At 38.7% G+C, this 17,846-nt stretch overlaps 1 protein-coding gene across 2 annotated transcripts in view; it reads left to right on the top strand.

The window, feature by feature from the left end:
* Positions 1-16,427, top strand: part of ORC3 (origin recognition complex subunit 3) — a 68,721-nt gene extending 52,294 nt beyond the window's left edge. Inside the window, exons 15-20 of one of the 2 annotated variants that reach the window (XM_082730607.1) lie at positions 1,065-1,141; positions 2,405-2,505; positions 6,225-6,366; positions 14,464-14,580; positions 15,339-15,418; positions 15,986-16,427. In XM_082730607.1, the coding sequence (XP_082586733.1) occupies positions 1,065-1,141; positions 2,405-2,505; positions 6,225-6,366; positions 14,464-14,580; positions 15,339-15,418; positions 15,986-16,091 (623 nt within the window). In that variant the 3' untranslated portion in view covers positions 16,092-16,427. Of the gene's footprint in view, positions 1-1,064; positions 1,142-2,404; positions 2,506-6,224; positions 6,367-14,463; positions 14,581-15,338; positions 15,419-15,978 lie in introns of both variants that reach the window. The other variant, XM_082730608.1, reaches the window with a different exon arrangement.
* Positions 16,428-17,846: the final 1,419 nt, after the last annotated feature.

Raw genomic sequence — 17,846 nt, 5'->3', positions numbered from 1 at the left:
TAAGATCATTACCATTCGAAAGGTAAAGAATTTTACAAATTGGAGCAAAACCAATGTCTTGAAGAAATATCTGTATTTCTTTATTCTCAAAATGACACATTGTTAATAATAAAGTGAAATTAAACTCCCCACATTGGACAAGTACAAATATTTGACTATATGCTATTTCTGGTTCCTTAATACTTGCTACATTTTATAGTCTGGGTTTAAAATTACATTTGGAGGGTTAAGTAGGTCAGAATGTCATATCAGATTTATTTTTAAGGCTCTGCTATGTGTTAATGAAATGGGACAAAGAATTTATTAGATATTTTAATCTTAAATTGTATGTTTCTTGAGCCAGAAATTACCCATCGTGGAGAAATTGATTGAGAATGATGCAGATTTTGCAGTCACATTCTGTTGTCTTAGATTTGGTCCAAATAAGCCATGTGAGTGTGAGGTTCCTAAAACCTGCCCTTACAAGGACAGGGTTTTTTAGAGCCTCATGCCCTCTAGAAGCACAACTATACCTTTACCAGATACGGTTTTCTGTTCCTTTTGCCAAAGAACTATAGTGCACTTTGTTTTAGTAGATTATTTCAAGTCTTCTACACACTACCTCTTTCATACTCAAGTAGCCTTGTTTCAAAAATAGTGAATTAGAAGGTTGATGCTGGGTTTGCAGGGTGTGTGTTTGTGTTGTTTACGGTCTTGGCATAATCAAAGGAATACAGTTTAAATTTGTTTCTTAAAAAGCCATTTATAACAGCACAAAGAATTGGAGTTTTTTTGCTCTTGGCTTATGGGGTTTTGTATGTACCTTTATTTTGCTTTCATTGTGGTCATGTTTTTAAAATCCAGTTGCTGGTTTGTTGAAGCTATCTCTGTGACATAATTATGTAATATTTATAGACCTTCAGCTTCTGGGGGAAATCATTAATTTGATGTGACCTTGATGCCTTGCCACATTGGAAAAAAATAGATGAAACTTTATTTCCCTTGGAGTAGTAGAAATACTTGTTCTCTTTGACTTGAATGGATTTACCCTAGTTGCTATATATTGGTTTTCTATTAAAAATTAGAAGCCAAAGAAGAAGAAGATACTTCTGGGTCACAGCCAAAGGGGCTTCAGAAGACAGACCTCTATCATCTTCAGAAGGTAACTTCTCCTTCCAAATGCATCTTAGCATTTCTTTTTTTCAGTGTGTGCTCTAGGTTAGCTCTGCCTAAATGTTTTTGTTTTTAATTTTTAAACCACAACCAGCAACAAAGCAGTTTTTGTAACTCACTTATAAATTGAACATCCTGTTTATCTGGTCCATTGCTGTCCTCACTCTGTATTTATGAAGAGTGGAATTTACTAGAGAGGAATTTACTAGCCAACATAAGTGGGAACTGTTCCTTTACCCTCAGAAAAAAAGAATCAACTACTAGTAAGGAAAAAATGGGGACACTGTTGCCAAAAGGAATCTAATTATTTATCTGATGTATTTTGTTTGTTTCTTTGTTTGTTTGGTCAGAGAAACCCAGATTAGCCTAATCCATAATTTTAGATACTTTTCTTGATTTTTTTTAAAAATGCATATTCAGTAGAGAGTAGAAACTGAGCCACAGTATGTCCAACATAATCTTTTTCAGATATTTCTAAGTTTATGGTCTTCTTTGTCAAAGCAAAGATCCTTCTTTGTATCATAATACCAAGTTATGATAAATGTAGAGTAAGCTTTAAGTCAAAGCAAGACAGAACACATTGAATTTATTCTATTTAGATGGACAAAGGCTAAGGCTGTTTTTGTTTCTTTTTCTTTTAAGTCTCTTCTTTATTTTTATTTTTTATTACCATATAATGTATTATTTGTTTCAAGGGTACAGGTCTGTGAATCATCAGGCTTACACATTTCACAGCACTCACTATAGCATATACCCTCCCAATGTCCATCACCCAGCCACCCCATTCCTCCCATCCCCCTCCCCTCCAGCAACCCTCAGTTTGTTTCCTGAGATTAAGAGTCTCCTATGGTTTGTCTCCCTCCCTGGTCCCATCTTGTTTCGTTTTTCTCTCCCTCTTCTCCCCACAACCCTCTGCCCTGCCTCTCAGATTCCTCATATCAGAGAAATCATATGATAATTGTCTTTCTCTGAGTGTTAAGTCTTTCTCTTAACTGAAGTAATGGGGTTGTGGATTGGTGGCACTCTACCATGATAGCAATAAAGTGAGCTATCCTTTTTCTCTTTCCCTGAAAACCTACTTGATACATATTTAAAGCAAGACACTTAGGAGGGATTCTTTCTAGACCTTAAAAATCAAAACCCATTTTGATCTGGTTCATTCTCTCCACATTCTGTTTTATGGACCTAGCACTCCCTGTGAGGAATTTTCTGTTGCAGAATCACCAGAAAGAATATGTTCTTTCATTCATAGTCCTTATTGGAAATGAAGGAATTAAGAAGAACAAGTAAGAAGCAGACCAGGTTTGAAGTACTCAGAGAAAAAGTTGTCAACTTCATTGAAAGTCTGGTGAGGTGAGTCTGTTGCTCTTAAAAGCTAAAAGTCAGGCTATTTTCCCAATAACACTGGAGTGACAGCTGTCCATAGCCAGTCCAGGGCACTTTCTCCTAAATTAGATTCGGCTTTATTCTTTTCAGGTCCCTCTGTACAGCTTAGAATTATAATTTTGATTCATTTTTCATCCTTATTAAAATGTCTGATCAAATGACTAGTTCAGTCCTTTATTGCCAGTTCAAGAACACAATTCAAATTTGATATAGTTCATTAGGCTGGAGTGGGGGGTGGGATGGGGGTGGAAACAGAAAGTGAGTGTTTTTTTCCCCTTTCTCATAACAAGAGTGTTTGCATTGCACTTTATTCTTGTTCTGTCTTTGCTGGGAGAATGCTGAATCTGGGCCAAGCCCAGAAGACAGAGCAGGCTAGTCATAATGTCCTCTTTTATCCAAGTAAAGGACTTTATTCTAAGGAATACCAGTGCATCTTATGAGGACTACCTTCATGTTGGGAAATGTACTCATAGTAATTTAGAAGTCCATTAGCTCTGCCTGTATTTTAAAATAGGATTCCTTTTTGGGAAACCCAGATCATTCTAATTTACAGATTTCCCAAAAGGCAGTTTTATGTAGGTGTGTGAAATTACCCACCTAAAAGCTGCCTTTCAAGCAGTTGGGACATGCTATAGGAAAAAGAGAAATGTGAAAAACAAAATGATTTAATAGTTAAAAAAGAGGAAAAAATTTATTTGTCATTGCGGCTTCTGTGTTTTAACAGCAGTTCAAACAGCAGGCTAGGCACTGAATATAATCAAGTACTGAAAAGAACAGCTCAGTCACTGAAGACAGAGTAGTTTTCTGATAAATTACCTGTCCTCTTAAAAGTGTAAAGTTCCATTTCTAGGACAGTGTAGGAACAGGGTCATTGTTCCCAATCATTGGAGAAAAATTACTAATGCCATGGAGGAGGTCCAGATGATCAACCAAGTGTGACAAAAGAAAGGTTAAAGTGAGAAGTGTGTCATGTACAAGTGATGCAATGCAATATGCTGAACTGTGTCATGGCCAGAATTGACCTTTTAGAACTCATACAGTTAACCTTGCCCTGCTGGGCTTTCCTGTTCTTGTAGTTTCTTGCCCAAGTATCTGGCTCCTTTCTTTTACCAACTTGTGACCATTGCTATTGCTGAAAAAATTTATAGTGTATTTTAGCATAATTTGTAGGCCAGATGTCAGGTTCTTTTCTGAATTCCTGCAAATCCCAGATTGAAGGCTCTGAAATCAGACAACCATTCCTTTTGCTCTTTGACCATGATCTTTCCACCTGTGTGTGACTTTTTAACCTTTCTGAGAAGTTACTGAAATAAAGTGAGCATGACTAAATTGTGCTGTGTTGTGAAATCATAGAGTTTTCCATACCAGGATTTACTATTTTATCAAGATTGACTCTCCCCGGCAGGAGGAGATTGGGATTGTAGCATGTTAGAGCTAAAACAGACCTAAGGAGACATGTGGCTGCTAAAACCCAGAGAGAAGCTAGGACTTAGGGAAAGTCACAGAGTCCTGGTCTGGAGATGTCCAACAGAAGTGCCTCTCCATCTCTCCTGACTTTCTCCAAGGAGGCCACATCACAGGTGTTTGAACAGAGCTTAGAGTCCTGGAGAAAAGATGTTCATTAAAGATAAATATAAGCAATAGACTCTAAGAGCCAGGTTCCCAGTTCATCATGAGCAGCTCTTGATGAAACTCCTGAGAACGGAGAATAAAGTGCTACTTTCTGCATTACTGTTTTCATCAAAATACAAGCTTCAGCTTTGCAGCCCTTGTTGATACTAAGTGGTCCCTACCCATTTCCTCAGAACCATCTCTCTTTTGTTTGTGAACTCTGATCTGAATCCAGAATGAGCACCATGCAGTGCTCTAGTGCTAGGCTCATTGCTTACTTCTCCCCAGCAGGTAAGCTGCAGGAGAGCTCTGCTCATCTCCGCATTTGTAGTTGGACACAGATTCTCATGTGTGATGTTTTGTCACTGGTGGTGGCCAACTAATGTAGCTGCCAGTGTGAACCAAACATAGGCAAATATTTTATTTTGCCTCTGATGGAGGTTCTTCGATGAGATCCAGAAAGTCCTTTTGCCTCAGGAATTACCTAAATTTCTAAACATTAAAGATGCTAAAGAGGGCAGAGAGTACAAATGTGAGATAATTTTTCTGAAGTTGACTCTGCTTGCCTTGTTTGATTTCCAGTCCTTATTACATAGCAGGACTTCAGGGGGGGGGTCTTTTAATGACAAGTCATTATAATGATTGGGAAGAAACAGCCTGAGGTTGGTGTATAATAGTTTACGGTCAGAAATTACAAATGGGTAGCTAGCTGGCTAAGGAGGCAGTTGATGTTACAAAACCCATGTCATAGGCTACCGCTAAGTTAACTTAATCTTGAGGAAGAGGTTGCTGAATCCTTAGGGCCAAGTCAAACTCATATGCTTTTTTGCAAGTGGGCTTTATTCTGCTTAACTCTAGGGAAGGAGCAGTAGCATTTACAAGTGAAATGAGCAAGGGGCCAGGAGTTCTCTTGAGATGGGGAGGAGTGATGTACATGGTTAATACCTCTCCTCTTCCTCTCGTCCTCAAAGCCACTGACCACAAGGTGGAACAAGTGGAGTGGGATTGTCTCCCAGGATGGGAAAATCTAGGATCTAGAGGAAGATGGTAATTTCCCCGGTGGCTGGGCCGAGGCAGCTGCTTTGTTCTGCCTGCACTTGGTGGGAAAAGGAGCGGACAGAAATCCATCATGTGGCCACAATATTTAAAGCTCAGTACTGGACTAAGCCCCAAATCTTTATGAAGGCATGTGAGTTAACTACTTTACTCAAGTTGGCAACATATTACTCTTACCTTCGGGTTGTGTTTGCCAAAGTTTCTCCCTTCCAGTTTGCTCCCTCCAGGCTACCCAAGAGTGATGTCACTGTCATGGCACAGGCAAGCTCATAGGCTCATTAGACACTGAAAGTGAACTTTTTAATGCTTTATTTCCTACGTTCAGATTTCATTAAAATTAGGTTGTCAACTAACTCATAAATTGCAGAAAACACCCGAGTTACAGTGGTTAAACTGAAATTTTAATGATGAACAATTTGCTTGTTTTCCAGTATCCTAAAGCTAAAAGTTATAGCCTTTTCTGCCTTCTTAAATTAAAATTTAATTCTAATATAACAAAAACCTTCCAGGTACCATTTCTATGAAACGTATCAATTAAAACATTTTCTGTGATCCAAAAAGAATTTCCTAAATTCTTAATTCTAGGTCTGAGGCGTGTTTTTAAACACTGTAAAGAGTTAAATAAATGTCTGCTGTGGTAAGGAATGTGGCTATCTCAGTTTTCTAAATAATTACTTTAAGAAAGTATTCATTAATACTGTTAAGAAATTCTGCCTTTAAGGTTTTGAGCAGAAATGTGACTTAGGTGCATTTGTTCCTAAAGGTTTAACTGAGAACTAAAATACGGTTTCTTAAACTCAAGTGAATGTGAGTTTTAAAAATTACATGGAAGAGGTACAATTCTGAGTAAACCTGTACTAACTTTGCTCTTTGGCTTTTGTTTCATTTGTTTGTTTCTGGTTGTTGATGTTGCTTTTTAAGTTCGTTGCTCAGTCTTCCACAGAGGATTGACAAAGATGTTATACTAAACATAAACATGTGCTTATCTAAAAGTGGACACCTCACTTTGGCTGTTTCAGAGAATACCTTCTGCCACCAGAGACACAGCCCCTGCACGAGGTGGTGTACTTCAGCGCCGCCCACACCCTGCGGGAGCATCTGAACGCGGCGCCAAGAATCGCCCTCCACACTGCGCTCAACAACCCTTATTATTATCTCAAGGTAAGAAGCAGATTCATCACTCTGGAAGTTTAGTTCACACCCCAGGCTTTATTTACCACAAAAATACTGTAAATTTGCAGTCCTAATGACTGGGGAGTTGGCAGTACAGGATTATACCTGTTTTAGGTTTGTTTGTTTTTTAAGATTTTATTTATTTGACAGACAGAGATCACAAGTAGGCAGAGGGAGGGAGGAGGAAGCAGGCTCCCTGCTGAGCAGAGAGCCCAGATGCAGGGCTCGATCCTAGGACCCTGGGACCATGACTTGAGCTGAAGGCAGAGGCTTTAACCCTAACCCACTGAGCCACCCAGGCGCCCCTGTTTCAGGTTTTTTCAAAAAATTCTTCAGACTCCATAAAATCTATGAAGAATGTTCCAGTGTACTGGTTTCCTATTCCAAAAAGGCACCCAAGTTAGCATGCTAAGCATTACAAGCTAATACTGAATAGGAAAATATAAGAATATAAGTCAATGGTTTTCAATGATGTTGGTAGTGGAGAGCTTGAATAATTTTATATTTAAAGCACAAAATATTTTTATTATATAAACCACAAATTAAAATTCTTCTCTTTTTTTAAGTCAAGTTTTTATTTCTTTATTTATTATGTCCAGTTAGCCAGCATATAGTACATCATTAGTTTTTTTTGGTTTGTTTCTTTGTTTGTTTTAATTTTTTATTTTTTATAAACATATATTTTTATGCCCAGGGGTACAGGTCTATGAATCGCCAGGTTTATACACTTCACAGCACTCACCAAAGCACATACCCTCCCCAATGTCCATAATCCCACCCTCCTTCTCCCAACCCCCCTCCCCCCAGCAACCCTCAGTTTGTTTTGTGAGATTAAGAGTCACTTATGGTTTGTCTCGCTCCCAATCTCATCTTGTTTCATTGATTCTTCTCCTACCCACTTAACACCCCATGTTGCATCACCAATTCCTCATATCAGGGAGATCATATGATAGTTGTCTTTCTCCGCTTAACTTATTTCGCTAAGCAGGATATGCTCTAGTTCCATCCATGTTGTCGCAAATGGCAAGATTTCATTTCTTTTGATGGCTGCGTAGTATTCCATTGTGTATATATACCACATCTTCTTGATCCATTCATCTGTTGATGGACATCTAGGTTCTTTCCATAGTTTGGCTATTGTGGACATTGCTGCTATAAACATTAGGGTGCACGTGCCCCTTCGGATCAATACATTTGTATCTTTAGGGTAAATACCCAGTAGTGCAATTGCTGGGTCATAGGGCAGTTCTATTTTCAACATTTTGAGGAATCTCCATTCTGTTTTCCAGAGTGGCTGCACCAGCTTGCATTCCCACCAACAGTGTAGGAGAGTTCCCCTTTCTCCGCATCCTCGCCAGCATCTGTCATTTCCTGACTTGTTGGTTTTAGCCATTCTGACTGGTGTGAGGTGATATCTCATTGTGGTTTTGATTTGTATTTCCCTGATGCCGAGTGATATGGAGCACTTTTTCATGTGTCTGTTGGCCATCTGGATGTCTTCTTTGCAGAAATGTCTATTCATGTTCTCTGCCCATTTCTTGATTGGATTATTTGTTCTTTGGGTGTTGAGTTTGCTAAGTTCTTTATAGATTCTGGACACTAGTCCTTTATCTGATATGTCGTTTGCAAATATCTTCTCCCAGTCTGTCAGTTGTCTTTTGATTTTTGATTTTGTTAACTGTTTCCTTTGCTCTGCAAAAGCTTTTGATCTTGATGAAATCCCAAGAGTTCATTTTTGCCCTTGCTTCCCTTGCCTTTGGCATTGTTCCTAGGAAGATGTTGCTGCAGCTGAGGTCGAAGAGGTTGCTGCCTGTGTTCTCCTCAAGGATTTTGATGGATTCCTTTCGCACATTGAGGTCCTTCATCCATTTTGAGTCTATTTTCGTGTGTGGTGTAAGGAAATGCTCCAATTTCATTTTTCTGCATGTGGCTGTCCAATTTTCCCAGCACCACTTATTGAGGAGGCTGTCTTTTTTCCATTGGACAGTCTTTCCTGGTTTCTCGAAGATTAGTTGACTGTAGAGTTGAGGGTCTATTTCTGGGCTCTCTATTCTGTTCCATTGATCTATGTGTCTGTTTTTGTGCCAGTACTATGCTGTCTTCATGATGACAGCTTTGTAATAGAGCTTGAAGTCCGAAATTGTGATGCCTCCAACTTTGGCTTTCTTTTTCAATATCCCTTTGGCTATTCGAGGTCTATTCTGGTTCCATATAAATTTTAGAATTATTTGTTCCATTTCTTTGAAAAAGATGGATGATACTTTGATAGGAATTGCATTAAATGTGTAGATTGCTTTAGGTAGCATAGACATTTTCACAATATTTATTCTTCCCATCCAGGAGCATGGGACATTTTTCCATTTCTTTGTGTCTTCCTCAATTTCTTTCATGAGTACTTTATAGTTTTCTGAGTATAGATTCTGTGCCTCTTTGGTTAGGTTTATTCCTAGGTATCTTATGGTTTTGGGTGCAATTATAAATGGGATTGACTCCTTAATTTCTCTTTCTTCTGTCTTGCTGTTGGTGTAGAGAAATGCAACTGATTTCTGTGCATTGATTTTATATCCCGACACTTTACTGAATTCCTGTATAAGTTCTAGCAGTTTTGGAGTGGAGTCTTTTGGGTTTTCCACATATAGTATCATATCATCTGCAAAGAGTGATAATTTGACTTCTTCTTTGCCAATTTGGATGCCTTTAATTTCCTTTTGTTGTCTGATTGCTGAGGCTAGGACCTCTAGTACTATGTTGAATAGCAGTGGTGATAATGGACATCCCTGCCGTGTTCCTGACCTTAGCGGAAAAGCTTTCAGTTTTTCTCCATTGAGAATGATATTTGCGGTGGGTTTTTCATAGATGGCTTTGATGATATTGAGGTATGTGCCCTCTATCCCTACACTTTGAAGAGTTTTGATCAGGAAGGGATGCTGTACTTTGTCAAATGCTTTTTCAGCATCTATTGAGAGTATCGTATGGTTCTTGTTCTTTCTTTTATTGATGTGTTGTATCACATTGACTGATTTGCGGATGTTGAACCAACCTTGCAGCCCTGGAATAAATCCCACTTGGTCGTGGTGAATAATCCTTTTAATGTACTGTTGAATCCTATTGGCTAGTATTTTGTTGAGTATTTTCGCATCTGTGTTCATCAAGGATATTGGTCTATAGCTCTCTTTTTTGGTGGGATCCTTGTCTGGTTTTGGGATCAAGGTGATGCTGGCCTCATAAAATGAGTTTGGAAGTTTTCCTTCCATTTCTATTTTTTGGAACAGTTTCAGGAGAATAGGAATTGGTTCTTCTTTAAATGTTTGGTAGAATTCCCCCGGGAAGCCATCTGGCCCTGGGCTTTTGTTTGTTTGGAGATTTTTAATGACTGTTTCAATCTCCTTACTGGTTATGGGTCTGTTCAGGCTTTCTGTCTCTTCCTGGTTCAGTTGTGGTAGTTTATATGTTTCTAGGAATGCATCCATTTCTTCCAGATTGTCGAATTTATTGGCGTAGAGTTGCTCATAGTATGTTCTTATAATAGTTTGTATTTCGTTGGTGTTAGTTGTGATCTCTCCTCTTTCATTCATGATTTTATTTATTTGGGTCCTTTCTCTTCTCTTTTTGATAAGTCAGGCCAGGGGTTTATCAATTTTATTAATTCTTTCAAAGAACCAGCTCCTACTTTCGTTGATTTGTTCTATTGTTTTTTTGGTTTCTATTTCATTGATTTCTGCTCTGATCTTTATGATTTCTCTTCTCCTGGGTTTCTTTCTTGTTCTTTCTCCAGCTCCTTTAGGTGTAAGGTTAGGTTGTGTACCTGAGACCTTTCTTGTTTCTTGAGAAAGGCTTGTACCGCTATATATTTTCCTCTCAGGACTGCCTTTGTTGTGTCCCACAGATTTTGAACCATTGTATTTTCATTATCATTTGTTTCCATGATTTTTTTCAATTCTTCTTTAATTTCCCGGTTGACCCATTCATTCTTTAGAAGGATGCTGTTTAGTCACCATGTATTTGGGTTCTTTCCAAACTTCCTTTTGTGGTTGAGTTCTAGCTTTAGAGCATTGTGGTCTGAAAATATGCAGGGAATGATCCCAATCTTTTGATACTGGTTGAGTCCTGATTTAGGACCGAGGATGTGATCTATTCTGGAGAATGTTCCATGCGCACTAGAGAAGAATGTGTATTCTGTTGCTTTGGGATGAAATGTTCTGAATATATCTGTGATGTCCATCTGGTCCAATGTGTCGTTTAAGGCCTTTACTTCCTTGCTGATCTTTTGCTTGGATGATCTGTCCATTTCAGTGAGGGGAGTGTTAAAGTCCCCTACTATTATTGTATTATTGTTGATGTGTTTCTTTGATTTTGTTATTAATTGGTTTATATAGTTGGCTGCTCCCACGTTGGGGGCATAGATATTTAAAATTGTTAAATCTTTTTGTTGGACAGACCCTTTGAGTATGATATAGTGTCCTTCCTCATCTCTTATTATAGTCTTTGGCTTAAAATCTAATTGATCTGATATAAGGATTGCCACTCCTGCTTTCTTTTGATGTCCATTAGCATGGTAAATTCTTTTCCACCCGCTCACTTTAAATCTGGAGGTGTCTTCGGGCTTAAAATGAGTTTCTTGGAGGCAACATATAGATGGGTTTTGTTTTTTTATCCATTCGGATACCCTGTGTCTTTTGACAGGGGCATTTAGCCCATTAACATTCCAGGTAACTATTGAGAGATATGAATTTAGTGCCATTGTATTGCCTGTAAGGTGACGGTTACTGTATATGGTCTCTGTTCCTTTCTCATCTACCACTTTTAGGCTCTCTCTTTGCTTAGAGGACCCCTTTCAATATTTCCTGTAGAGCTGGTTTGGTGTTTGCAAATTCTTTCAGTTTTTGTTTGTCCTGGAAGCTTTTAATCTCTCCTTCTATTTTCAATGATAGCCTAGCTGGATATAGTATTCTTGGCTGCATTTTTTTCTTGTTTAGTGCTCTGAAAATATCATGCCAGCTCTTTCTGGCCTGCCAGGTCTCTGTGGATAAGTCAGCTGCCAATCTAATATTTTTACCATTGTATGTTATAGACTTCTTTTCCCGGGCTGCTTTCAGGATTTTCTCTTTGTCACTAAGACTTGTAAATTTTACTATTAGGTGACGGGGTGTGGGCCTTTTCTTATTTATTTTGAGGGGCATTCTCTGAACCTCCTGAATGTTGATGCTCGTTCCCTTTGCCATATTGGGGAAATTCTCCCCAATAATTCTCTCCAGTATACCTTCTGCTCCTCTCTCTCTTTCTTCTTCTTCTGGAATCCCAATTATTCTTTTTTTTTTTTTTTTAAGATTTTATTTATTTATTTGTAAGAGAGAGAGGAGTGAGAGTGAGCACAAGCAGACAGAGTGACAGGCAGAGGCAGAGGGAGAAGCAGGCTCCCTGCCAAGCAAGGAGCCCAATGTGGGACTTGATCCCAGGACTCTGGGATCATGACCTGAGTTGAAGGAAGCTGCTTAACCAACTGAGCAACCCAGGCTTCCCTGGAATCCCAATTATTCTAATGTTGTTTTGTCTTATGGTGTCACTTATCTCTCGAATTCTCCCCTCGTGGTCCAGTAGCTGTTTGTCCCAGCTTCTTTATTCTCTGTCATTTCATCTTCTATATCGCTAATTCTTTCTTCTGCTTCATTTATCCTAGCAGTGAAAGCCTCCATTTTTTATTGCACCTCATTAATAGCTTTTTTGATTTCAACTTGGTTAGATTTTAGTTCTTTTATTTCTCCAGAAAGGGCTTTTATATCTCCCGAGAGGGTTTCTCTAATATCTTCCATGCCTTTTTTGAGCCCGGCTAGAACCTTGAGAATTGTCATTCTGAACTCTAGGTCTGACATATTACCAATGTCTGTTTTGATTAGGTCCCTAGTCTTTGGTACTGCCTCTTGTTCTTTTTTTTTGTGGTGAATTTTCCCGCCTTGTCATTTTGTCCAGATAAGAGTATATGAAGGAGCAAGTAAAATACTAAAAGGGTGGCAATAACCCCAGGAAAGTATGCTTTAACCAAATCAGAAGAGATCCCAAATCATGAGGGGGGAGATAGGGGATAAAAAGAGGTTCAAAAAGAAAGAAAGGGGAAAAAAAAAGAAAAAAAAGAATTTAAAAAAAAAACGAATAAAGAAAAATATAAAAAAGTAAAAAATATATATTAGATAAACTAGTTAAAGAACGTTGAAAAAGGGTAAAAGTTAAAAAAAAATTTTAGCAGAAGAAGAAAAAAAAAATGAAAAAGAAAAAAATTAAATTAACTGCACGACTAAAAAAATCACAGGGAGAAAGCCATGAGTTCTGTGCTTTGCTTTCTCCTCCTCTGGAATTCTGCTGCTCTCCTTGGTATTGAAACCGCACTCCTTGGTAGGTGAACTTGGTATCGGCTGGATTTCTTGTTGATCTTCTGGGGGAGGGGCCTGTTGTAGTGATTTTCAAGTGTCTTTGCCCCAGGCGGAATTGCACCGCCCTTAGCAGGGGCCGGGCTGAGTAATCCGCTCGGGTTTGCTTTCAGGAGCTTTTGTTCCCTGAGCGCTTTCCGTAGAGTTCCGGAGGACGGGAATACAAATGGCGGCCTCCTGGTCTCCGGCCTGGAGGAGCCGAGAGCCCAGGGCCCCACTCCTCAGTGCGCCCTCAGAGAACAGCGCCCAGTTACTCCCGTCTGCCTGACCTCCGGCCACGCTCCGAGCTCACCGAGCCTGCGACCGGTTCAAGGTCACCCCGATCTGTGAGCTTACTGTCGGCTCTGTCTCTGTAGCCGGCTTTCCCGTTCCAATACCCGCAAGCTCTGCGACACTCAGACACCCCCGATCCTTCTGTGACCCTGCGGGACCTGAGGCCATTTTCTTGAGAAAATCCTCAAGAATACCTTGCACTGGGTGTGAAGCCCAACTCGTGGGCTTCGCCCCGGTTTAGCCTCTGGCGTGATGTCCCTCAGCAGAACAGACTTTCAAAAGTCCTGATTTTGTGCTCCTTCGCTCCACCGCTTGCCGGGAGCCGGCCCCTCCCCCTGGGGTCTATCTTCCCGTCGCTTTGGATTCACTTCTCCGCCGGTCCTACCTTTCAGAAAGTGGTTGTTTTTCTGTTTCCAGAATTCTTCTCTTCTTCTCTTCGATCTGCCGATGGATTTGCAGGTGTTTGCAATCTTTAGATAAGCTATCTAGCTGATCTCCGGCTAGCTGAAGTAGTCTCAGCCTCCTACTTCTCCGCCATCTTGACCTCTCCCCCTAAAATTCTTCTCTTTAATGGTAGGTCACAGAAGAGATCTGGTGTGATTTTAGGAGTCTTTAGGAGGATATATTATAATCTCTGTGTGTATGTGTGTGTGAGACACTTTCTCAGTAACCATGGATTTTGAATAAATTTTAAAAACACCGATTGTTGGGACCCCTGGCTGGCTCAGTCGGTGAAGTGATCACTTTTGATTTCCTCTCAGGTCATGATCTGAGGGTTGTGAGTTGGGCTTCACACCCAGTGCAAGGTATTCTTGAGGATTTTCTCCCTCTTCCTCTGCCCACTGTTCCCCGCCCCACCGCCAAATAAATTAGCCTTTAAAAACACACACACACTGATTGTTTTCGTAGGGATTATTTAGGATCTGCAGCATTTGACAACCTAGTCTTTTCTCGGAGAGCTAACTTACAGCCTTGGTAGTGATATGTTGGTATTAATAGGGTGTAATTATTGCTATAATCACAAATGTTGGAAGTGGCATTTTACTGAAAATTCCCAGGAAGTCCATAAACTTTTTACAGAAACCAGAAATGCATTAGAGCCTCAAAAATTAATAGTGTATGATTAAAATAAAAAATTAATAATTTGCTTAAAATGAAAAATGGGCTTTTCTTCTGATTCCAAGTATTCGTCTAGTGATCAGGAGCTAAGGGGATTATAATGAAGACCTAATTCTAAACAAGAACTAGGTAACTATTGGGGAGTAAATACAACTCACTAAATAAAGGAAACCAAAAGGACTTTATTTACTGGTTTCCTAAATTAGTTTGGTCTGCTTCTGTTCCTGATCATCTCTAAAAAGTAGTCATCTAAGATTACTGTTGTTTTTAGAATGAAGCACTGAAGAGTGAAGAAGGCTGCATTCCAAATGTCGCCCCAGACATCTGCATAGCATATAAACTGCACCTAGAGTGTAGCAGGCTAATCAACCTTGTGGACTGGTCAGAGGTAGGTCATGGCAAAGAGAGTAAGCTATTTGTCTAACCATCAGTGACAGTTCTCCTAGGGTTCTTATACTTTTGGTACTTTGGAACTCATCTTACATCTGTTTTTTTGTTTTGTTTTTTGTTTTAATGCCCTGTTCTTTTGTTTGGGAAGCATAAATAACCTCACACTGTAAAATCTCTTCCAGAAAAGCAGCTTACTGCTCAATAGTCTCACTCCAAGTCCCCTGCACTTTCATTCCACACTCCTCAATGTGGAATGCCAATTCTGCATTCATGCCAGGTCAAAATAAGTACATGATCTAACCCCACAGTTAACAGTAAGCAAAAGCTAAACAATTTAGGTTGGTTCTGTTTTTCCACAAAATAAAAGTGTATTATTAACTAGCTTTTCCTTTATCACAAAAAAAGAAAAAAATATCGGAGTAACTGTACAACAGATTTAGCAATCAGGAAGTACAGTGAATACTTGGCAAGGCAATGGAAGACTAAGAGAAATAATTTCTTCCCATCCTCAGAGGAGTATTACAAAGTTAACTCTGTTGAAGGTCTTAACAGATGTCACCTTTTAAAACTATGTAAAATTGTCACCTTCTAAGAATGAGAAGTTTTGAGAATCTGGAATTTGGTGGAATATTTTAAAAATATGCCAGGTGTCAGTTCCAGCAGCTTGACCTGGCTCCTTACAGAGTCATCAAGTGCAATATAAAATATCTGGCAATGGTAGAGATTTTTGTTTTCTTTTGTCTCGTCTCTGAAAAGGCTTTTGCAACAGTTGTGACAGCTGCTGAAAAAATGGATGCAAGTTCTGTAACCTCAGAAGAAAGGAATGAAATTATCCAGTATCCTTTTAACAAACCAGTTCTGTAATATCTGAGTATACATGGAGTATAAAAGTTTATAGTTTCTCTAGACCAACAATAGATTTATCAGGACGTTTTCCAAACAATCTTTTTACTTGTTAATACTAATACATATCAGCCCAGAATAACTTGTTTCTAAACACCCATTCCAAATTTAATCTAAAATGAAACCAAATATAAAATATTTGGTCTAAAACTTCTATCAAGGTCATACTTCAGAATTCAGCAAAAATGTCCAAAAACTGTCATTTTTAAATTCCCTATATTTTTCTATGGTGATTATATACTTTAAGAAGTCAAAGGGGAAGCAGTTTTCATAGTGTTATGAAAAATTAGAATTAGGTAAGCGTTACATACTTTACCATTCATGTCTTAATGAAAGTGGATTCTAATTACATTGATGTTTTCTAGTAAGGGTTATAGTTTAATTTAGCATATGTATTTGAACTGTACTTCAGTTTAACAAAGCATGTTTTAACATTGAGACTTTAACTTCTTTATGTCAAAAAACCTAACATGGTGAATTTCCTTAGCCATAGCCTCCAGTGCTCGGTTTATTAGAGCTGTTTCTGAACTAGAACTTTTAGGATTTATAAAACCTACCAAACAGAAGACTGACCATGTGGCGAGGCTAACATGGGGAGGCTGCTAGAAAGCCAGTGAATGAAGCCAGAAATACCACATTAAGCTTAAGAGAGAAAAGGAGACCAGTCATATTTACATACCACCCGAAGACTGCTGGCAAGAAGCATGTAATCCTTGTGTACTGTCTGATCAGAAAGTAGACTGTTAAACTATTCCAAACAGGAATATATCAAGACACCTTTGGAGTACTTCAGAACCCAGCAAATGACATGCTTACATTGTAACTAAAACCTCTCCCACATTATCACTGTAATCTTCATAGTCATTACTAAATTATAAATTGTTCTTGAGCATACATAGTTTATAATGGTAATAAATTCCTTTATCCAGGTGTTACACTTGATTTACTATCCCTCATTCTTGCTCCCCCAGCTTCTTGGACTGGCATTCCTCACTTTAGTAAGTTGTGTAGTAAGTAAGATAAATATCCTACAGGTTGGTTTCTCCTAGGTGACTAAATAGGTTCTAAAACTGCCTCTGCTGCCCCATTGTTTTTAGCCTAAAAACTTAAAAAATCCCAAGCTCTTTCGTTTTATGCTTTAAGGCAGTAAATATTCTACTTTAGGATGACCCATCATGGAGTTGTACAGCCTCTAAGACCTCTACAAATTACATCTCAATATTAAAAAATCCAAATGAGGAAAAAGTAAACCCCAATTGAAATGACATCTGGATGGATCTCTTCATGACAAGAATTCATCAAGTTAGTGAAACAAAGATACCCCCAAGTGCATTATTTAATATTCTACTCCCATGAGAATTCTGGGATAGATCTTTTGAGTATTCACTAACTTACCAAAATTATCACACAGATATGACCACAAGGAAAACATCCAAATCCATTAAGAACTATCTTGGGTCACAAACATTAGTGCTATGTAATTGTAGGCCTTTTTGTGTGTGTGCTTTGAGGACAGATTTAATGTATAATTAATTATTTTAAAAATTTATTATGAAGAAATTTGATAGCTTAAACCTCAATTCCAGAGTGTAAAGGACATATGTAGTATAGAGCATCTTTGTCCTCTGGCAACATGATGGGCTCAGACAACATTAATGGTTAACTGCTGCTTTCCCCTTTTCCTGCTCCAAAAACAAATTGTCAGATGTAAAAAAAAAAAAAAAACAAATTGTCAGATGTTGCCAGGCTCAAAAAGAGGGAAATCCCAAGGTACCAGAAATAAAGAACCGCATGCCAAAAGAGAAAGCATCTAGCCCTGTAGAGCTCTGAGAAAGAGTTACCAAAAGAGCATTACTCTGAGCTCATCTTCTCATCTTCATCTAAAAGGTGCCAGGATTTCTTAACGTACGCAGTAAATACATGTACATATGTGCACAAAGAGCTGTCAGCTTTGAAATAAAGGCGTTTATGATATGCAAACACAAACATCACCACCATATAGGAAGAAACTGGACAAATAGAGGCTTTGACACTTTGGAATCCATGTGTTAAAGGCCTCTGCCAAATGGGTAGGATTATAACAGAGAATCCATTTCTATTCTGTGAAGTCTCCATGACTTATCTTCACAGCAACTCGCTCTGTATTTTTTTTTCAATATTCTTTAGTCCTTCCCCTCCAGTCAAGTGTCCTCTCACGTGTTTCATTTTTTATTAAGTTAGTAAAATCTGGGGAAAAGAATGTATAAGTGACTTAGAGCATCTCCCATCTGTTGCCTATTTAAGTGAGGCATTCGGCGATGGGAAACGTTTTCCAATATTCGTGCTCGTTAATATGAAGACACCATCAATGTCTACAATGTG

This window comes from Mustela nivalis, assembly GCF_964662115.1.
Source record: "Mustela nivalis genome assembly, chromosome: 5".
NCBI classification, from domain to species: domain Eukaryota; kingdom Metazoa; phylum Chordata; class Mammalia; order Carnivora; family Mustelidae; genus Mustela; species Mustela nivalis.
The sequence above is the reverse complement of the archived record's forward strand: the minus strand, read 5'-3'. Positions and strand labels throughout refer to the sequence as shown.